The following is a 23,006-nucleotide window of genomic DNA, read 5'->3' as shown; positions in this document are numbered from 1 at the left end:
GCGTCTGTCTTCGGCTCAGGTCATGATCCCAGGGTCCTGGGATCGAGTCCCGCATCAGGCTCCCTGCTCGGCGGGAAGCCTGCTTCTCCCTCTCCCACTCCCCCTGCTTGTGTTCCCTCTTTCACTGTGTCTCTGTCTGTCAAATAAATAAAATCTTAAAAAAAAAAAAAGGAACTCTTAAAACTCAACAATAAGAAAACTAAAAACCTAATTAAAAAAATAAGCAAAAGATCTGAACAGATACCTCACCAAAAAAGATATAAAAATGGCAAGTAAGCATATGAAAAGATGTTCAGCATCATATGTCATTAGGGAAATGCAAATTAAAACAACAATGAGACACTGCTACATCCTTATTAGAATGACCAGAATCCAAAATACTGACAACACCAAATGTTGGTGAGGATGCAGAGCAACAGGAACTCTCATTCGCTGATGGTGGGAATGCAAAATGATACGGCTACTTTGGAAGACAGTTTGGCAGTTTCTTACAACACTAAATATACTCTTACCATATGATCTAGCAATCACACTCCTTGGTATTTTCCCAAATGAGTTGAAAACTTATGCCCACACAAAAATCTGCACAGGGATGTTTATAGCAGCTTTATTCATAATTGCTTAAACTTGGAAGCAACCAAGATGTCCTTCAGTAGGTGAATGGATGCATAAACTGTGGTATATCCCCACAATGGAATATTATTCAGCACAAAAGAGAAATGAGATATCAAACCAGGAAGAGACCTGGAGGAGACTTATATGCACATTACTAAGTGAAAGAAGCCAAACTGAAAAGGTGACATACTGCATGATTCTAGCTATAGAACATTCTGGAAAAGGCAAAACTATGAAGAGAGTAAAACGATCAGTGATGGCCAAGGGTGGGGTGCAGCAGGAATGAACAGGTGGAGCACAGAGGATTTTTAGGGCAGTGAAACTACTCTGATACTATAATGGTGGATACATATCATTATACTTGTCAAACCCATAAAGCATATAACACCAAGGATGAACTCTAATGTAAACTATAAACTGTTGATGATAATGATATGTCAATGTAGGTTCATGGCTTATAACAAATGTCCCACTCTCTGATGGGGATGTTGATAGCAGGGAGGCTAGGCATGTGTGGAGGCAGGGGGTAGATGGGAAATCTCTGTACTTTCTGCTTGGTTTTGCTGTAAATCTAAAACTGCTCTAAAAAATAAAGTCTATTAAAAATTGATTTAATAATTTTGAAAAATTCTAGTAAAGTGTTTAGTTTTAGATATAGCCTATTTGGAAATGATCATCACTTGGGATTGGTTTGATCTTGGTCCTGCCATTTAAGGGGATGCTTTGGAGCAGTTAAAAAGAATAAAAAGGAATATAGATGCTGCAGTGAAAATACATTCCAGCCCTAGAAATATGTAAAGAAAAGATGACATTAACAACACATACAGTGTGACATCATTTGTGTTGAAATAGAAGAAAACCATGTGAGTACATGTTTGTTAATGTACAGAAAATTGCTATAAGAAGGATAAGAGACTCTTAGCAGTGGCTGCTTACCTCTGAGGGTAGGGGGGACGTCTCACACCCTCCTGTCCTGTCTGAACTTTGTAAGAGGAGATTAGTTTATAAATAAGTAAAAACTCATTGTTTTAGGAAAGCATCCCCCCTCCTTGCCTCCTATTGACAGATGCACTGAGATGTGAGTGTATACTCTGACCAGTGGTTATAAAGCCCACCACGCTCAAGCTCACAAAATCAATCATCATTTTCTACATTGGGCACCCCCATAGTCCTCCAGTGTTACAAAAAGAAATGTCACAACCAAGTTAGGGTGTGTCCAGCTTAAAGAATTATAGGGATACCTACATTTTTATAGTGCTTTACAGTCTAAGAAGGGCAAAAAGTCCCCTTTGAAGGATTTGTCTTTACGGAAGTAATATATAATGCAAGCAGTAATTTTAAAGGTGCATCACAAACAGAATGGCAAACCTGTCCTCACTATAAACACCTACAAAAAAAAAAAATCAAATAAATGCATCAACAGAGTGCATCATCTCTGGCCGTAGCTATTAAATAAGCAATTATGAGAGAATCCACTTTACAAAAATTTTTAAACTCTTCCTGCATGGAAGCTCATATGTACATTGGGTTAAGGCACAGCCTAGAACAAATCGAAAGTATGTCTTCAAAAGCGCCTAGATGTCCCTGGTTTTCCTCTTCAGTTGCCTCTGTCCCAGGGGAGCAGTGTAAGTCCCACCCAAAAGCTGCAGGGGGGGAACCGTGTAACACGGAACTCGGAGGGACACCTCATGTTTTCAACCTCCCCACTCACCCCAGACAGAGCAAAACCAGGGGTATATGATAGGCAAAGACTTCTGATTATCTTTAAGTATATTATTAGATAATGTTCTTCTTAATTGATGATTTTGAAAAAAGTTTTGCAGTATTTTAAAAGAAGCTGTTAAACCTTTCAGTGGGAAAAAAATTCTCATTTTATGACAGACATCTATGGGAAAGTATCACTTGACAGACAGCTGACTTTTCAAGATCATGGATTCCACAAAGGGAGCACATAGTTGCTGTGTAAGTTACAATAAAACATGAATAGTCATGGCCACCATTTACTGACCACACACCATGTGTTTACAGGCACTCTGGCCTTAATCTTAATAATAACCCTATGAAGTGGGTACCCTTAGTCCCACTTTACAGATAAGAAAACTGAGGCAAAAAATGATCAAGCCTGCGCAAGTCCCATAGCCAGGAAGGCATGTAGCCAGAACTTGATCCAGTGCCTTCAGAGCTCAAGGACCACGTCCCTCTCCTGGCAGGGCTGACTAGGAAAGGGATAAGAAGTAAGGGATGGGCAGCGAATCCAGAGCACAGCAACGGCCTCGCCATGGGCCGGTTGCAAAGTGATCTGATCCGATCAGGCTTCCACTCTGAGAACAAGAGCTAGGCGGCCTGACAGGAGCAGGGAGCTGAGAGCTCACAGTGTGCCCAGAGGGGGCTCAGGGCCACCTGAGGCGATGCAGGCGCAGAAACTTCAGAGCAGAGAAGAAGGGCTGAAGCTGAACCCGGGAGCACAGCCTGGGTGGGTGACCCAATGCCATCAAAGCCAAGCATATGGGTAACCATCCCAGGGGGCTTGCTGGGATGTTGTACGAATTTCTACCATGTCCAGTGCAGCCAAGCACACCACTAATGAACCTCACTTCTTGGACATCCTGGTATTTGGAGAAAGGGGGCCAATTGGTCACGTTTCAGCCCAATTCGGCAATGATTTATTCTCCTTGACAATTCTGTAAGTCGGCAGGGCTCACCCAGGGGGTTCTTGTGTTCCACGTGGTGCCTACTGGTGCTCAGCTGGGGCTGACACATCCAAGATGGCTTCACGCACATGCCTGCTCCCTCAGGTGGAGAGGGCTAGACCCCTCCTCACCTGGTTGTTCATCACTCAGTAGTCTCGGGCAAGCTTCTTTACATGGCAGCTAGATCCCAAGAGGGCAAAAACAGAAGTAGCAAGACCTAGTAAGGCCTTCCAATGCATTCTATCGGTCAAAGCACAGGGCCAGTCCCAACTCAAGAAGAAAAGAAATAAATTCCACTCCTTGATGGGAAAAGTGACATCAGAAAGAATTACTGGCAGCTATCTCTGCAATCTACCCCAAAACATAAGTGGAAGCTGTTAAATCTTACTCAGCTCCCAGGTGCCCTTCTGCCCTTCTCCCTTTCCTCTGTGTTCCTGTCTAGAATATGGGTGTGATGAACAGTCATCTTGCAACCATGAGGTTACCTGGAAGATAGAAGCTACACACTGAGGACAGCAGAAAGAAAGAGAGAAGGAGATTAGGTTCTAGGAGAGACAGAGGAGCTGCTATACCAGCCAAGGACTGCCTCTCCTTCCAGAGTGTCTACACATTAAAAAAATAATACATACATACATACATACATACATACATACATACATACATATCTCACTTAGGCAACAGTTATTTGTTTTTTCCAGTGGACACAGGCTCAAATGTGAATAATTAACAGAAGGAATCAAATAGCCCACACTCATTTCCTGTTTTAAAAAAAATAACTAATAGTACATATTCTGATTGTTAAGTTCCATAAGAGCCAAAAAAGATATACTAATGCAAGATTTAAAGTAACAGTTTAGTGACAAATACCTTGCCTCTAAGATACTAGGAGGCAGTCCCTGGGAGCTTATGAGAAAGCGCTAAGAAACTCCTCATATAAACACTGCCTAAGAAAAATACTTTAAATATCTTTCAGCCCAAACTAAGCCTGAATGCCTGTTCTGAACTCCTTACCATTTAGGAAGAAATAGCATGCAAAGTTCAAATAGTATTACCATATCCTCCCTCCCCTCATTTCTGATTCATGGATATGTAACCTGCCTTTTCTCTACCCTTTCAAATTTTTTAAAACATCAAACAAATAGGCAAGTTTTAAAACACAAGAATAGGATTAAAAAAAAAAAAAGAAAAAAGATGTACCTAGGAAGACTCTAGGACTGATAAACTGAAAAGTGGGAAGGCCATTTAGGTATTACAGGCCTGAGGGGCACACAGATGTAAGTCTGCAATGACAAACACCCCTCGGCCCTCAAATACGAGAGCAGAGGAAATGGCAGCTTCCAAGCATAATACCTATCTTTTGAAAAATAGCTTAAAAAAAAAAAAGAAAGAAAGAAAGAAAGAAAGAAAGAAAGAAAAGTAGCTGAACTTGGCTATTTTATTATTTCACTCATTTTCATGTAGAATTTGGCAACTGTTTTATTTGACTTTCGTGTATATTTCAAAGTACTGGAATATTTTATATTCTCATCTATTTTAAATAGTAGTTAGCTATCTAAAACAAATGGACACATTCTTTTTCTCTCTTTTTTAAGGATTTTATTTATTTATTTGACAGAGAGAGACACAGCGAGAGAGGGAACACAAGCAGGGGGAGTGGGAGAGGGAGAAGCAGGCCTCCTCAATGCGGGGCTCGATGCGGGGCTCGATCCCAAGACTCTGGGACAATGACCTGAGCCGAAGGCAGACGCTTAAAGACTAAGTCTCCCAGGCGCCCCAAATGGACACATTCTTGAAATACATTTAAAGATAAAGTTCTGCTGCCATAGGCGATTGAGACCTAAAATAATAATTTGTTGTGCTGTTTTGTAACACTTTGATCCTAAACTCTATTTACACTAAATGCTTTTCTAGAGATTCCTCTTTGAATGTTCATCAAGGTATAGAAAAACACAGCACCTTGCGATTTATCTACTAATCCAATTACAGGTTTATACCTTATCATTCGATAATTTGTGCAAATTTGTTGCCTACATATTGCATCCGTTTCTATACCTCCCGTGGTAACTTTAAAATCCCAGCGATAACCAACGTTTTCTTCACCAGAGACCTCCTCTGACTCCCTGTTCAGGGTCATGTCTCCCCCCCTCGCCCCCCCACGGCAACCCACACAGTTCTCCTGCTGCTCACCTGCGCGCCCCACCGAGCTATGGGATCCACTAGGCTATTTCCAGGCGGTTTTTTGTTTGTTTTGCTTTGCTTTTACTTCCCGTATGTTTGCTTCTTACCTTTCTGTTCTTCGCTTTCCTCTTCCAATCTCTCACTGCTTCAGCATCCAGTGACTTTCAATCTTAAAACACCCCTAAAGTGGTGGCTGTTTCTTCCCGTCTGCAGCTCGTGATTTACCCACGCAGTTACTCAAAACTCAGGGGCACAGACCCAGGCTGTACCACCGGTTACAAAAGAAGCACTTTAGCCAAGGTCCTCAGGGGAATGATTAATGCTCAGCACGAATAAAAGAACCACTCAGTCGCCTCTCCCATACACATCACCTCATTTGCATGATTTGTTTTTGAGGCTAAAATACTATGAACCCACTTAGTGGAAGGTCCTTTCAGATCTCGTGACCCTAGCCCCGGGAGCCGCAACCGTGCCCAGGCCCGGATCCTGAATCACCAGCCCGCGGCGCTCGCCGCTTCAACCCATTTTGCCCGCCGACGGCTCGAGTCCTAGCACCGGACTCCGACCGAGACGCTGGAGTGGTGGACGCGGGCTCACCTGGATCCGCCGCGGAGCCGGGCGCGGACTCACCTGCTCGCTCGCGGACTCACCTGGATCACTCTCAGACCCCGGCGCGGGCTCACCTGGTCACCGCGGGCTCACCTGGTCGCCGCGGAGCCGCGCGGCCGCACCTGGGTTCGCGTCCCGCCCGCGATGCTGCGGCCGCTCCGGAGGCGGCTCTGAGCCGCCGCAGCCCTGCCCGCGGGGTCGGCAGGGAGGTCCAGCCAACTTCTCCGTGTGCCTCGAAAGATACGGCTGCTGGGAATAGGTACACCCTCTTTCGCGGGGTCTTGGCGTTCTCAGGCACCCCTCGAAGCCAGTTCCCTCCGAACACTGACCGAGACCTCCCCGGCGCTCTTCCCTTTTCCTTTCGTTAGGGAATTAGCGGCGAGGCGCTGGGATCCGTTGGAAACAGAGAACTAATTTTCCCCCTGCTGGTGATTGTGGGGAACTGCATGTGGTGGGACAAACCCGGCACCGAGCTTCCTTCCCTCCTGGGGGCTAAGGTTGGGGTCCTTTCCACCTCCCACTCCCATCAAAAGTCAGAAAACTTGCCTTTTATTCATTTTTTAAAGTGCCATACTAAGACAAGGCAACTCCGTTTGAGCCTTCAGATTAATGAGAATGAGAAAAATTAAGACATGGCACAAACTAATTTTTAACAATTTATTTCCAAGGAAAATTGCAAACGTAAAAGAGTATAATGAGGCAGAAGAGTATAATGAGGTCCCAGCTTTTGGTAACCATGGACTAATCTTCCTGCAGATGACGATTATAAAAGCTGAGCAAAAGGCGGGACGCCTGGGTGGCTCAGTCGCTAGGCGTCTGCCTTCCGCTCAGGTCATGATCCCAGAGTCCTGGGATCGAGCCCCGCATCGGGCTCCCTGCTCGGTGGGAAGCCTGCTTCTCCCTCTCCCACTCCTGCTGCTTGTGTTCCTTCTCTCACTATCTCTCTCTGTCAAATAAATAAATAAAATCTTAAAAAAAAAAACTAAGCAAAACATTTAAAAGCAGTATTTGAAGGCCTTGGCAAATGACCAAACAAAGGCAGAAACTGGATAGGAGAGCAACCTTGAAAGATGAATAGAAATTGTTGAGATTTGGGAGTTGGTGGCTTTTTTCCCCCCGAGGGCAGCCCCCCAAGCCAGGAGCTGCTCCTACTGCAGAGAACCACAGCCTAACTGGCTGGCAGGGGACAGTAGGAGAATTGGAAAGTTAGAGGGGTAATCCAGGGAGGAATCCGTGCAGAGGATGAACCCCTAAATATGTGCTGTATTGGTTTTCCATTGCTGCCATAACAAATTACCACAAGCTTAGTGGCTTAAAACAACGCAGATTTATTATCTTACTTCTGGAGGTCAGAGGTCCTGTACCGGTCTCACCAGGCCAAAGTCAATGTATTCACAGCCTGTGTTCTTTTGCAGAGGCTGGAGCGGAGAATGCATTTTCTGCCCACTCAGGTTGTTGACAGAATTTAGTTCCTTGAGATCTATGACCGAGTGTCTTGCCTTCTTGCTGGCTGTTAGCTGAGCATCATTCCCAGCTCCCACCGGGCACATTCCATGACTTGACGCTTCCTTCCTCCATCTCCAAAGGCCACAACTTTGGGTTGAGTCCCTTTCATGCTTCAAATCTGTCCTCCTTTTTTTCTGTCTCATCTCTCTGACCCACCTGAGAAAGGTTTCCTGCTTTTAAGAATCATGTGAGTAAATTGGGCCCACCCAGATTATCCAGAATAACCTCCCCATTTTAAGGTCAGTAACCTTCATCACATGTGCAAAATGCCTCTCGCCATGTACAACAACATATTCACACATTCTGGTGATTAGGACACGGACAACTTCAGGGGGCCATTATGCAGCCTACCAGAGTCTGGTAGACCCAACTGCACGCTATATACCAAAAAAATAAAAAATAAAATGCACTTTGAATACAAATACACGAAGAGGGTGAAAGTAAAAGGACAGGGGCGCCTGGGTGGCTCAGTCTTTAAGTGTCTGACTTTGGCTCAGGCCATGATCTCAAGGTCCTGGGATTGAGCTCCCTGCTCAGTGGGGAGCCTGCTTCTCCTTCTGTCCCCCACTCATGCTCTTGCATGTGCTCTCTCTCTCAAATAAATAAATAATTTAAAAAATAGTAATAAATAAAAAGAAAAAAGAAAGTAAAAGGATAGAAAGAGTTACACCAGGCAGAGAGGAAGAATAAAAAATCTGAAGTAACCAGCAAACATGAAAAGATGTTCAACATCACTAATCATAAGAGAAACACAAATCAAAACCACAGTGAGATATCATCTCATATCCATGAAGATAGTCACTACTGAACAAACAAGCAAGCCATGCAATAACAAGTGTTGGTGAGGGCCCACCCAGATTATCCAGAAATCGGAATGCTCATGCGCTGGTGGCAGGACTATGAAAAGGTACAACCACTATGGAAAACAGTATGGAGGTGCCTCAAAAATTTAAAAATAGAATTACCATACAATCCAGCGATCCCACTCCTGGGTATTTATCTAAAAGAATTTTAAGCAGGGGCGCCTGGGTGGCTCAGTCGTTAAGCGTCTGCTCAGGTCATGATCCCAGCATCCTGGGATCGAGCCCCGCATCAGGCTCCCTGCTCAGCCCGGAGCCTGCTACCCCCTCTCCCACTCCCCCTGCTTGTGTTCCTGCTCTCGCTATCTCCGTCTCTGTCAAATAAATAAATAAAATCTTTTAAAAATAAATAAATAAAAGAATTTAAAGCAGGATCTCAAAAAGAACTTTGCATACCCATGTCCATTGCAGCAGTATTCAAAGTAGCCAAGAAGTGGACGCAACCCAAATGTCCATTGACAGGTGAATGGATGAAGAAAATCTAGTATATACACACAAGGGAATATCATGCTGCCTTTAAAACGAATGAAATCCTGTCACATGCTACAACATGATGAGCCTCAAGGACGTTATGCTAATTGAAATCAGCCAGTCACAAAAGGACAAAATCAGTATGATTCCACTCATATGAAGTATCTAAAGTAGTCAAAATGATAGAAATAGAACGTAGAAAGTGGTTTCCAAGGGCTGGGGAGAGTAAGGAGGGTAAACTAGTGTTGAAGGGTAAGGAATCTCAGTTTAACAATATGAAACAGTTCTAAAGATTTGTAGCGCAACAGTGTGGGGATACATAACACTACCAAACTGGACACTTAAAAATGGGGAAGATGGTGAATTTAATGTTATGTGTTTTTTACCTCAATTAGAAAGAAAGAAAGAAAGAAAGAAAGAAAGAAAGAAAGAAAGAAAGAAAGAAAGAAAGAAAGAAAGAAAGAAAAAGAAAAATAAATCTGGGGCGCCTGGGTGGCTCATTTGGTTAAGCGTCTGCCTTCGGCTCAGGTCATGATCCCAGGGTCCTGAGATCAAGCTGCACATGGGGCCTCCTGTTTAGCGGGGGGTCTGCTTCTCCCTCTGCCTCTCCCCTGCTCATGCTTTCTCTCTCTCAAATAAATAAATAAATAGAATGTTTTTAAAAAAGGAATCAGAAGTGACTATATTAATATTTGACAAAATAGACTTTCAGGCAGAACATTATTAGAGATAAAGTGGGAAATTTCAAAATGATAAAGGGGTCAATGCATCAAGAAAACATAACAATGAAAGTATTTATGCACCTAATATCAGAGCTTCAAAATAGCTTAAGAAAAAACTAACAGAACTAAGGGGAGAAATAATCAAGTCCAAAATCACAGTGAAAGATTTTAAGACCCTGCTCTTGATAATATTTAGACAGAAAAATCAATAAAATATCTAAAAAACACTATAGTTCAGGGATTGGTGAACTGTAGTCTATGGGCCAAATCCCATGAATAAAGGTTTACTGGGAAACAGCCACACTCATTTGTTTTTATATTGTGGATGGCTATCTGTATGTGGCTCTTTCACAGAATTGAGTAGATGCAACAGAGACCACATGCCTTGCAAAGCCTCAAATACTTACTGCCAAGCCCTCTGTGGGAAAGTTTGCTAACTCTACTCATTTCAAGAGTGTGACTGACTGGTAGGGCTATTGTACAATAGCTGCTTTGAAGTCTTTGTCAGATCATTCCAACATCTCTGTCAATTTTGCTGTTCGTGTCTGTTGATTGTTTGTTTTCCCATGTGAGTTGAGATTTTCTTGGTTTTTCATATGACAAGTAATTTTGGATTGCCTCCTGGAAATTTTGAATATAATGTAATGAGACCCCAGGTCTTTTTTAAATCCTATGGAGAATGTACTTATTTTTGTTTTAGGCAATAGACCTGCTTAGGTTCATACTACAAGTTCAACCTGCTCTCTGTGAGTTGTTCAAATTTAGGTTCAGTTTCTAAAGCTTTTGCAGAACCATTAGGGTAGGTCCTAAATATGTACTACCCAGTGGTCATCTGGAACCTGATCAATGGTCTGTTAGTTCTGTTCTCAAAGTCACTGCTAAACTGATCAGATCCATGTGTGCACAGCTCAGTGAGCTTGGAAGTTCTCATACAACTTAATGGGATTTTCCTATAAAGTTAAGAAAGAGCTCTTCTTTCTCCATAATCTCCCCAGTACTTTCCAGTACTGGTTCTGTGGCCAGAAAGCTGGGGCTAGAAAGTTACTCCATCATTGTGTTCCTCTGTGACTACTCCTATTTTTGGCCAAGTGGTAGGATGCAGAAAGAGAGGGGGAGGAAAAGCAAGAGAGATTGGTTGGCTGGAAAGGAATGTTCCCCTTCCTCAGAATTCGGCTCCTGCTGGCTCCTGTTGTGGCCTTTGCTGTGGCCAACAAGGGACGGCTTGGCGGCCAAGGCTCAAGAAATGGGGAGAAGAAAAAAACAAAAAACAAAAAAACGGAGAATTCCACACCCTCTCTCTGAGGGTTAGGTGTGTCCAGCTACTCAGCCAGAACTCCAGGGCTTCTCTTGGAGCTCTCCCTATACACATCCCACTTCCCACTTCTGGGCTTCAGGCTGCATTGCATTCAGGCCAGCAGATATCAAAGGAACAATAGTGGTAAACTCACCTCTAGTTCAGGGGCATTTTAAGTCCTCTTTTCATTCAACCTGCTACTATTTACTTTTCAGTCTTCCTATGGGTGCACTATGCAGTCTGTCTGGGTTTAATGATTACAGTCAGTGGGAGAGGCAGGATGGAGTGTGATTGCTCCATTCTTACCCTGAACAAGAACCCCAATAAGAGATTAAAGAGGGGATATCACTACAGATCTTACAGACATGAAAAAGACAATAGAGAATATTACAAATTTTATGCCAATAAATTTGACAGTTTAGATGACATAGACAAATTGCTTAAGAATACAATTTACCGAAACTAACACAAAAAGAAATAGAATAGCTTTAGATTTATTAAAGAAATTGAATTAGTGATCAAAAAACCTTCCAGAATACCCCAGCCCAAAATGGTTTCACTAGTGAATTCTATCAAACATTTAGGGAAGAAATAATAACAATCTTACAAAAAACTCTTTCAGGGGGCACCTGGGTGGCTCAGTCGGTTAAGTGTCCGACTCTTGATTTTGGCTCAGGTCATGATTTCAGGGTCGAACTCAGCAGGAAGTCTGCTTGGATTCTCTCTCTCCATCTCTCTCTGCCTCTCCCTTGAACACTCTCTCTCTTTCGAAAGTAAATAAATAAATCTTTTTTAAAAACCCTCTTTTGGAATACGAAGGAGAAAGGCATGCTTTTCAACTTGTTTTGTGAGACTGGCATATCTCTGACACTAAACCTTACATGACACAAATACAAAAAACATTCATAAAATATAAGTGAATTGGGGTGCCTGGCTGGCTCAGTCAGAGGAGCATGAGACTCTTGATCTTGAGGTCATGGGTTCGAGCCCCATGTTGGGTGTAGAGATGACTTAAATAAATAAAACTTTAAAAAATTTTTAAAAATATATGTAAATGAATCAAATCCAACAATACACAAATGCATCATGAGAAAATGGATTTTATCCCAGGAATACAGAGTTGGTATGACAAGATCAATCAGTATAATGCCCTATATTTAGGTAATAAAGGAAAAAACTATATCTCAATTGATTCAAAAAAGAAAAAAAAAAAGCATTTGACAAAATTCAACATCCAAGCTCACTGCTAACAATTGCTAACTCATGGTCAATCTAGTTTTTTTTTTTTAAAGATTTTATTTATTTATTCAACAGAGAGAGACACAGCGAGAGTGGGAACACAAGCAGGGGGAGTGGGAGAGAGAGAAGCAGGCTTCCCCCTGAGCAGGGAGCCCGATGCGGGGCTCGATCCCAGGACCCTGAGATCACGACCTGAGCCAAAGGCAGACGCTCAACGACTGAGCCACCCAGGCGCCCCTCTAGTTTTATTTTTGACCCCTTCAACTTCCTCTCCTTCCAGTATGATTTTGCAGCAAACCCTTATTGAGCCCCTGCTCTGTGCCAGGCCCTGGGCTGGGGGTCCATGTACAGAGCAGCCAAAAAGTCCTGCTGCCAGGCGGTCACATTCAGGAGGGGAACAGGTAAATGGTGAATGAATAATAATTTCAGAGAGTGAGGTTACAATGACAATAATAAAAACCAATTATGGCAGAGAGTGACTTGATGGGCAAGGGTGTATGTATTGGGCGAGAGTTTATTCCAGTAGTGAAGGAAGGCCTCTTGAGGGGGTGATATTTGAGGTGATCTTGGAATGATGAGGAAAAGCAGCCATGGGAAGGATCCTCACTCAAAGCAGAGAACAGCAAAGGCCCTGCAGTAGGTCTGAACAGGACATGTTGAGTGACAGAGAAGGCCAGTGTAGCAAGGCTCAGGGTGAGGGTGGGCAGGTGAGACAAGGTGAGGTCTGAAGTGGGGCAGCAGCCAGCCATGCAGGAACCTGCAGAACACAGCCAGGTGATCGTGTTCCAGGTGCAATGAGGAGCCCGGAGACTCTGAGCAAGGATACTCCCTATCCCCAAAAAATGACTTACATTTTAAGAAGGCCACTTTGCTCCATGAAGAATGGACTGGGAGAGAGGAAGCAGGCGAGAGAGGATGCAGGATGAGAAAATGTCAGGGGCCATGGCAGGGGTGCAGGCAAAAGGAAAGAATGGCCAAGGTGTGCAGAGAAGTGAGCAGATCTGCTCCTGGTGGGGAGGTGGCAGCCCAGGGCAGACTGGCTGCAAGGGGTAGGAAGGGGAGGCGGCAATGGCACTGGGTGGGGCTGAGACAGAGGAAGACCGGGTGGCTGGGCAGGTTGGTGGGGGAAATCACAAGTGCCGTCTGGGCCGCCCTGCGTCAGAGAAGACAAGTTGCAATGCAAGCAGAGATGCTGAGGAGGCATCTGGATATAGGAGTGTGGTGATGAGGCGAGAGAAGAACTGAAGGGAAGTGTGCTGGGGGGCAGGGGAAGTAGGCGTGCGTGCACATACAGTGCATCTCTCCTCTTTTCTGCTGTATTGGTTACGGAAGCAGATGAAGAATCCAGAAACAGATGCAGCGATGTTAAAAAGCTTCTATGTGATAAACTGGCATTTCACCTATGCCATGGGGTTATGAAGACTGTATGAGTTACAAGTAAGATGCTTAGAAAAGTGCCTGCCACATATTCAGTGTCCGTTACATTTTTTTAAACTTCAATTCCAATAGCAAAAGAGTAATTTACCTACTAAGAGATATCCACATAACTTGCTAACCATCTAGAAAAATGTGTCAGATCTCTACCCTATACTTAAGTAAAAATACATTTCGTATTGATTAAAGATGTGCATGGAAGAAATTAAACTAGAAAAGTATGAGAAAAAGATTTGGATGAATAGTTAGTTGTCTAGTCTTGGCATAAACGAGGCTTTTTTATTTTATTATTTTTTAAATTTTTTTTAAGAGCTTTACAAATTTGCATGTCATCCTGGCACAGGGGCCATGCTAATCTGCTCTGGATCCTTCCAATTTTAGTATATGTGCTGCCAAAGCAAGCGCTACATGAGGCTTTTTTAAAGCTACCCAGGAGGGGCGCCTGGGTGGCTCACTTGGTTAAGTGGTTGCCTTCAAGTCAGGTCATGATCCCAGGGTCCTGGGATCGAGTCCCACATTGGGCTCCCCGCTCAGTGGCGAGTCTGCTTCTCCCTCTCACTCTGCCCCTCCCCCTGCTTGTGGTTTCTCTCTCTCTGTCAAAAAAATTAATAAAATCTTTAAAGCTATACAGGAAACCCAGACCCAATAATGAAAAACATTTGACCACATACAAAGTCCTATATGGCAAAAATGCTATAAACCATGCCAAAGATAAGAGGTAAGAAAGTATTGCATTATATATGACAAGAAGAGGATAAATTTTCCCAAGACACAAAGATCTCCTAGAAACTGATAAACCCAACAGAAGATTTCTCTTCACAGGAGAAAATGCAAAGCATCAAGGACCATGTGAAAAGAGACTTTATCTGACTAGTATTTAGGTGACCCAGTGGCCATCATATCTTCTGACCCAGCTTTCTCAGATATTGATGTTGGGAGTGCACATTGCTACAACCTACTTTGGATGAGCTGGCAAATAAAAATGTGCACATCATTCCACTCTATAATTTCTCTTTTAGGAATTCAGACAAAAGAAATAAAAAGCACCAGAATATACAAGATTTTTTGCTGTTGCAAAAATATACGTACTGACCCGGAAAGGTCTGTGGTTAAGGAAAAAGGCAAGTTATATAGTAAGGGACTTTCTATTTTTGGTTTAGCTTTTTTTGTGTATGTTTTGGTTTTTTAGTGTGTGTGTGTGTGTGTGTGTGTGTGTGTGTGTGTGTGGTGAGAGGGGATTTATACACACTCATCCATTTACTTACGTGTGGACATAGAGGAGAAGATACCCAACTACTAAATGCTGATCAGTCAGAGAAGTGGGATGGGAAGGGGAGAAGAGCAGATGTAATAACTTTTCTTTTGAAAAATTAAAATATGTCTATACAGATGTAAATATATTTTTCTCTTTTCAAACTTCTGTACCATTTTGACGTAGACAGGCCAGGTCTGAGGACCCAGAGGCTAAGGATACCTCTTGGTTAAGAGGATCCTTGGCTTTGTGCAGGAGAGCAATCAGGAAGTGGGAAGTGAAAGCAGAGTTTATTGAATAGTGTAAGTGACAGAGTATAGCAGATGGAGAGTCTGGGAGACTTAGAAAGGAAAGGAGAGTGAGCCTCTTCATCACTTGGGGTGAGGGGTTCATATTGGAAGGCGGTCCAGGGTACATGTTCCTTCAGGAATCCAGGGTAGGGTTGAATTCAAAGGTGAGTGACAGGTGAATAATAGGTGTTATTTCATAAGTCATTGAAGGTGGGGATATTGATGCCAGTGTTGGGTGAGGTTTGTTCAAATCTAATGTCCTGGAACATGTTTGAGATTCAGTTCTTCTTAGATGTTATCAGGTATTTGGAAGCCTAGGACAAAACTCAAAGAATGATTAACTTTCTTGCCTCCCCCTTGGAGTGGGAACATAGCTTCTTTGGTTTATTCAGAAGCAAGGTGAAATATAATGAGCAAATGGAGCCTTGCAGAAAAACAGCAGAGATGGAGTCTTTCTAAAAATGGAATCCTTTTCAGTTTCCCTATCTCAATTTGAGTCCTTTTGGATATTGAAAATGAAGGCTAAATAAGGGCCTAGTCTCCAGAGTTTATTTTTTGAAACTCTAACAATTCAACAACAAACCGCAAACAACCCAATTTTAAAATGGGCAAAGGACTTCAATAGACATTTCTCCAAAGAAAATATACAAGTTGTCAACAAACACATGAAAGAATGCTCAACTCATTCACTAGGAAATGCAAATCAGAACTATAGTCACACTCACTAGGATGGTTAGAATAAAAAATAAATTTAAAAAAATAAACAAAGGTGGAAAATGAGGGTTGGGCAGATGTGGAGAAACTGGAATCCTTGTTAAACATGGAATTACCATATGACCCAGCATTTTCACTCCTACGTGTTTATCCAAAAAAACCCCCCAGAAAACAGACATGTTCCTAGCAGCAATATTCACAACAGCCAAAAGGTAGAAACAATCCAAATGTCCATCATGGATGAATGGATAAACAATACTTGGTATGCATACAATGTAATATTCAGTCATAAAAGGGAATTAAGTTTGATATAAGCTACAAGGTGGTTGTACCTAGAAAACATGATACTAAGTGGAAGAAGCCAGACACAAAGATCACACCTATGATTCCATTTTCAAGAAATGTCCAGAGTAAGCCCATAGAGCCAGAAAGCTGACTAGTTGTCGCCAGGGGCTGGGAGGGAGGGGAGAATGGGAAGCAACTGCTAAATGGGGATGGGGTTTCCTTCTGGATGACAGAAATGCTTCCAAACTCGCTAACAGCGCTGTTTGCGCAGCCCCGAACTGTTAACTTTGCGCCGTGTTCCATGAAGAACCGGGAAAGAAGGTAAGCTGGCTCGTGCACTGACAGCCCTGCTCTTCCCTCCCAGGCCCGCGGCCGCGCCAACGGCGGCCTCCTTGCGGGCCGCACACCGCCTGCCCGGCCCCAACCAACACCCCGGATGGAGAATCTAGAAGGCGACGTGGGCTGAGGAAATGACAACAGGGGTACCACAGAAGACGCTATCAGGAGCGAGAAAGAGAAGCTGGCCGAACTGCCGCGAGCGGACGTCGCCAGCCCGGCTTGGTCACACTGCTCCGCGCAGGCGCAGGTCTGCGGCAGGTCCGCTCGGGCCCGCGGGGACGGGGCGGAGCCTAGGGGGCAGGGCCGGAGGCGGGGAGAGGGTCGGCCTGCGTGCGGGGCCGGCGGCGAGGGAAACCGGAACTCCTCAGCCGCGGGCGCCGGTTTCCGGAAGGAGCTTGGATTCCGAGGTCCAAGTCCGGCAGCCTGCGAATCCGGCTTCCGGAGACTCCTCTTGTCGCTCGTCTTATCGGCGTGGGGGTGGCGGTAACGATGAGGCAGAAGCACTACCTTGAGGCTGCGGCGCGGCAACTGCACGAGAGCTGCCCGGGCCAGGCCCGCTATCTCCTGTAAGAGAGGGGCGGGAGAGGGGAGGCGGGCGGCGGCGGCGGGGTCTTCCCTCCTCCCTCACCGGTCTCCTTCTCCTTTCCAGCTGGGCCTACAGTTCGTCACACGGTAGGGAGAACGTCCGACGCTTGTGGGTCAGGCGCTCGTCGCCCCGCTCCCCTGCATTCCGCGCAGCGCTCAGGATGACGCGAAAGAGAAATCTCACGGACCCACTGCTCTCATAAAACCCCCCAGTGGCTTCTGTTTCGTGAAAACTCCAAATTCCCTGGACGTCTTTTCTAGTTACACTCACTTCCTTGGTGACGGCTTTTCATCCGGTCTCATGGCTTCCAAATTTATACCCCCAGCCAGGACTTCGCCCCATTCTAGGCTCATAGCCAGATGTCTTCTTGACACCTTCTTTTGAATGTCTGTCAGGCCAAAACTCGAGCTTTACCCCCCAACACAGTCCTCCTCCAGTTCTTCCCAATTCAGTAAATGGTAATTCCATCCTTAGAGTGAACTCAGCCCCCCAAACCCCGGGGCCATTCGTGACTCCCTAATAGCCTTCCTCCCCAAGCCACTGGCCAGCAAATATGCCTTTTGGCATATTTGAACCTAAGCTGCTTCTCACCAGTTCGTCTTAGCATCCTGGACCGAGTCAACAGCTGGGTTATTGCCAGCAGCGCTCATGCACTTCTACATCCATTCTCAGTGGAGCAGCCATGTGAGCGCAGGAGAAACCTAAGCTTGATCATGTTCCTTCTCTGCCACAAACTCTCAAATGACTTCCCATGTCAGAGTAAAAGTGAAAATCTTTGAAAAGGACTACGAGGCCCTACATCAAAAGCCCACATCACCTCTCCGACCTGCTTACTCAACTCCAACCACTGTTAGGCCTCCTTGCTCTTTCACAGCCTCGAAGTTGCCCTTCCTCTGCCTGGAACTCTTACCTCACATATCTGCGTGGATTCCTTCCTTGTTTCCTTCTGCTCTCTACAGATGCCACGCCACAAGCCTTCGCTGGCTACCTTAACTAAGACCAGGGCAGCTCATTGCTACTCTTTATCCCTGTCTTTTTTTCTTCCCCGGCTACACATTTGGTGTTGCTATATTTACTTTCTCTCTGCATGAATTGTCCTTTATTCACTGTTCTGCTTATTGTACCCAGAACTGTGCCTGGCACTTGACAGTCACTCAATAAATATGAATGAATTTAACATTTGGCAGAAGTGAGTTACAAGCATGGTCCTTAGTTGTCGTATACTTAGCAGAGTGCTCACTAACAAATAATTGTTGAATAAATCCATGGTGTGCCTACCTTCCTTTCCAGCTGCATCACCCCCACACCCTCACCTTTCCCTAATAGCTATGCTTTCTTTTTCACTGTACTTCCACCTGAAAGCCCTTTACCAGTAATGGATGCCATCTCCAAGTACAGATGTTTGGAGTATTTGACCTTTGTCAAGCCACTTCTTCGGAGTGTTTCTGGCTGGTCCATACAGAGTTTAATAGTTTCCAGGGCATTTTAATCATATTCTGTTACATTTGTCATCAGTCTTATTTTTGTCTGCTTAGGGCTCCCCTAGAATGTGAGTTACTTAAAGATAGCAGCTCTTTTACTCCTTACTTATGACTCCTCAGCCTAACATGGTAGATGGCTGTCTTGATTGCATAGACAATCTGGGGCAAGTCTGTTCTCCTGTTACCTTGTACTGAGAGCTACCTGCAGAAAGCCTGGCCCACAAATCACAAAATTGTGAAAATGACAGTGTAATTTATTGATTTGTGATAAATATGTTTGTAAAATTGGTGAGACAGCTTTTTTTACTTAGTAACAAGTAATGAGTAAGATAGCAAAGAGTGGGGACTTAACCTGTCTGCTGCTAAAAGGAGTGAATGGATAGAATTACAGTGTTTTGCAAAATAAATTAATGCCAATTTGTCTTTTTTGCAAGTTCTCATATTTTGAGTTTGCTTAAAGAGAATATATATCTGTTCATATTAAATAGTATACTTTATCACAGAATATTGGCTGTTTGAGGTAACAAAATTTTCTGATTTGCTGAATCATGAGTTTCATTTGTATTATTTCAGATGATAACATAACTTTTGAAGGAACATGTCCATACTGTTTCCAGTTGCTGGTTTTGGATAACTCTCGAGTGCGCCTCAAACCCAAGTCCAAACTGACACCCAAAATACAAAAACTTCTTAACCGAGAGGCAAGAAATTATACACTCAGTTTTAAAGAAGCAAAAATTGTGAAAAAATACAAAGACTCCAAAAGTGTATTGGTAAGATTTCAATTCCAGTATGTATAAATAAACAAGAATTTTCTTTTACTTAAAATGAGGTTGATTAAGGATCAGGCTACATACAACTCAGAGGTATGTGATAGTATACATAGATTGTCAATATATATACATAAATTTTTTTTTTAGTGATTGATGTTTCATCAAATGTAAAACTTATTTTTAAAAAAATTTTTGATGATGTATAGTTGATATGTTATTTTCAAGTTTACACACAGTGATTTGACAATTACATACATTATGAAATTCCGACCATAATAGGTCAGCCTCTGGAATTAATGAAGTAAAGAGGTGTGAGAATTCATTTGATGGTTTTATAAATTGATTTACACCTATATTTATAGAACATAGAATCTCTAAGGTTTTGAAGGGGTCACTTAGATTTTCAGGGATAATTTGCCATGTTTTATTGGAAAACAGCTTGGAGTTCTGAGACAAAAGTTAAATGTCAACTGCTGTTATAAAGAACACTCTTCCAGATGTTAAAGGGTATCAGTCACAGTTCCTTTATTCCCCCCAAACATGGTTTTACACTGAAAAAGTAGAGACTTTGTTATTTTTAAAAAGGTGTTTTAGGGGCACCTGGCTGGCTCAGTTGGTGGAGCATGTGACTTGATCTTGGGGTCATGAGTTCAAGCCCACATTGGGTGTACAGATTACTTAAAAATAAAATCTTTAAAATAAATAAAAATAAAATGTGTTTTAAATTAAATACAAATGTTTAGCCAGTAACTTTTAATTGTAGATTTTCTCATTGTATATTTGTATCTTGTCTGATTGCTGCTGCTAGATTATAGACTCCCTGAGGGCAGCCTGTCTTACCCGCTCGTACCTAGTGTAGTCCCTTACATACAAGAATTTAATGAACATGTAATTTATTGGATTAAATTATAAGAGAAATCTGGCCCAATATTTCTTCTTTTTACGGTAGTTGACTACTTGTAAAACTTGCAACAGAACAGTTAAACATCATGGTAAAAGTAGAAGCTTTCTCTCAGCACTGAAGAGCAGTCCTACCACTCCTACGAGTAAGCTCAGCCTGAAGACACCAGAGAGAAAGACTCCGAGTTCTGCAAACTTAAATCAGAAGTGTGGTTCCAAAGGCAAGAGCCCAGCCTTGATATTCAGGTATCTTAATTCGTTAAGCTATTTGCATTGCTGGTGTGAACTCTTATTTCTTCTGCTTTCCTCTGTTTAATATATACTCCCTAAGTTTGCCACGCAGTTCAGGCCTTGTGCCCATTTTTTTTCCCCTTCATACCCTTTTCTTTAATGTCATATGCTCGTATATCTTTTGTTCTCACCTCTGCTTCTAACTTCCAGCTCTGTTCCTCTACTTCCAACCTCTCCCTTTGCCTGTTCCCAGCTGCTGCTAAATATATCCACTTTATCCCCCCAACATGTCCCCACAGCTGACTACTCAAACCTGTTCATCCTCCTAAGTTCCTTCTTCCGTCAGTGAACATGCCCTTGTAGACAGTCTGACCTGAAATGGTGGTAGAGTAGACAACTACTCCCTTGGTCCTTGTCCAGTCAGTCGCTAGTTTCTCTCTGTCCTTCCTCCATGGGGTTTGCATCTGTTCTCCTTTTGTCCTCCTGCTGTGTTCAGTCTGTATTCAGCTTTTGCTGGGACTACTACAGTACTTTTCTGCTTCTAGTTTCAGACTCTTCTAGTCTGATAATTTCCCTAAAGCACAGCTCTGATTAGAAGCCTTTACCATCTCACGCTACAGCATGTAGATCAAATGTTCCCGCATGGCTTCCCAGCCCTTCCTACCTGGCACCAGTGCGTCTGCCTTCTTACTTTGCCTTAATTCATCCTATGTGTTAGCAAAACTGAAGTAAACTCAGTTTACTTTCCTGCTCTACTTTGTTCTTGGTATTTCCTCTGTCAGAAATTCCTGTGGAAATCTCACTGAATAGGGATTTGTCAGCTGCTACTAGGTTAACTATATGACTGAGCACTGTACTGTAGTTCACAGTACTTCATTCAATGTGATAGTAAATTTAGTTTCATAGAAACTGGGAAATGAATTTTTGAACATTTTATACCAAAAGAGAAACTGAGTCTGGTAGTTTCTTGAACATAAACAGCAAAATTCAGCAAGGACTGAATTATCTGTTTACTGCATTGAGTTTTTTATATTGGGTTGACATTTATAAAATTGGATAAGAACTAAAATTTCAAGTCTAGTTTTCTCTATATTTTGATTTAATTATTTTGATATTTGGCATGATAGGAATTCATAGAAGTTTCTACTTTATTGGATTAAATGTAGGTAAAAGAGAATTTGGCATATTTAAAATAATTCACTTGCATTTAGTCCAGACTGCTGCTTAGATATATGCAGGAATGAGAGATATTTCATATTTATTATACAGATGGGGAGTAGAAGAGGGATCAGACTTGACAAACCCTAATAAAGTTTCGTGGGTGTGGAACACAATTGGAGGGCATGAAATAGAAGGAAACAGAAATACACACATAGCAGCTGGGGAATCATTTATCCAGCGAATATTTTTAGAAGGCCTTTTCTGTGCCTGGCACTGTTAAGAAGCAGTGGAATATACAATTAGTAGTATAAAGTCTGCCCTATGGAGTTCATGTTCTACGTGGGGAGATACAGTGGAGTGGCACCTGCATGTGTGGGTTGAAGTTCTTCATTTTTGAGAGAGGAAGTGGTTTTGAGCCATGAAGAAATAGGTTTTTAAAGTCCTTAGAATTGTCATGAATCTTGATGTCAGACTTAAAGGGAACTCAGGCCTGATGACACTTTACCTTTAACCTTCTTCAGGTGTGATAGAAACTTCCAGAACCACCCAGTTACCTCCTGAATGTTGCCTAAAGCCTATGTAGTAAGGAGATTTTTAACAAAATGGGAATGAATGCTGGGTTCAGCCACTGCTCATTTATGGCCATAATACACAAGAGTAGAAAAGGATTCTAGTAGCAATTATTTAGGCTAAGCAGGAAAAGCATTTTTTAAACTTACCAGTATCCCTAAGTGTGGTTTTATGTTTGTTTTCAGGACACCTACATCTGGACAGTCAGCACCCACTTCCTCCTCAAAGAATGTGAGCAAAACAAAGAAACACTTCTCTCAACTAAAAATGTTGCTTAGTCAGAGTGAATCCCAGAAGAATTCAAAGGTGGACTTCAGAAATTTCTTACTATCTTTGTAAAGGATGGGCTGTGAAAATAAATGTTTAATGCAATTTCTGAAACTAAAATTAGTCAGAAAAACATCTTTCTTAAAACTTTTATTTATTCTGGGGCACCGGGTTGGCTCAGTCAGATAAGCATCTGCCTTCGGCTCCGGTCATGATCCCAGGGTTCTAGGATGGAGCCCCATTTTGGGCTCCCTGCTCAGCGGGGAGTCTGCTTCTACCTCTCCCCACGCTTGTGCTCTCTCTCTCTTGCTTGCTCGCTCTCAAATAAATAAATAAAATCTTAAAAAAGAACCCCAAAAAACCATTTATTTATTCTTTAAGTACATGGAACCTGGGGTCCACGAACAAACTTTTCTGGGCATTTTTCAGTGTTTATGGAGAGAATACCTCATGAAAATGAATAACTGAAACCTGCCTACCTCACAGGTGGTTGTGAGGATCAAAAATATAGGAGAGGTCCTTGTAAGTAGCAAAGCTAT

General features: G+C 42.9%; 1 protein-coding gene and 1 pseudogene across 2 annotated transcripts; one reads left to right on the top strand and one right to left on the bottom strand.

The window, feature by feature from the left end:
- Positions 1 to 13,914: 13,914 nt before the first annotated feature.
- Positions 13,915 to 14,023, bottom strand: LOC118533893 (U6 spliceosomal RNA; annotated as a pseudogene).
- Positions 14,024 to 16,799: 2,776 nt separating this feature from the next.
- On the top strand, positions 16,800 to 22,587 carry RMP24 (ribonuclease MRP subunit p24). Of its 2 annotated transcripts, XM_036089367.2 has the most exons (5): positions 16,824 to 17,064; positions 17,148 to 17,170; positions 19,139 to 19,338; positions 20,288 to 20,484; positions 22,386 to 22,587. In XM_036089367.2, exons 1-5 carry the CDS (start codon positions 16,988 to 16,990, stop codon positions 22,537 to 22,539), a joined length of 651 nt encoding a protein of 216 aa, XP_035945260.1. In that variant the 5' UTR covers positions 16,824 to 16,987; the 3' UTR covers positions 22,540 to 22,587. The 2 variants fall into 2 exon arrangements, with proteins under 2 accessions (XP_035945261.1, XP_035945260.1); XM_036089368.2 differs by lacking the exon at positions 20,288 to 20,484 and having other exon boundaries at positions 16,800 to 17,064.
- Positions 22,588 to 23,006: the final 419 nt, after the last annotated feature.

Source organism: Halichoerus grypus, chromosome 13 (genome assembly GCF_964656455.1).
Source record: "Halichoerus grypus chromosome 13, mHalGry1.hap1.1, whole genome shotgun sequence".
Classification (NCBI taxonomy): Eukaryota; Metazoa; Chordata; class Mammalia; order Carnivora; family Phocidae; genus Halichoerus; species Halichoerus grypus.
Note: the sequence above shows the minus strand (reverse complement) of the source record. Positions and strands in the feature narration are given on the sequence as shown.

Coding starts and splice junctions, on each gene's coding strand:
- RMP24 (XM_036089367.2), top strand. CDS start 16,988: ATGAGGCAGAAGCACTACCTTGAGGCTGCGGCGCGGCAACTGCACGAG. Junction 17,065..17,147: donor GGCCAGGCCCGCTATCTCCT/GTAAGAGAGGGG, acceptor TCTCCTTTCCAG/CTGGGCCTACAGTTCGTCAC. Junction 17,171..19,138: donor GGCCTACAGTTCGTCACACG/GTAGGGAGAACG, acceptor GTATTATTTCAG/ATGATAACATAACTTTTGAA.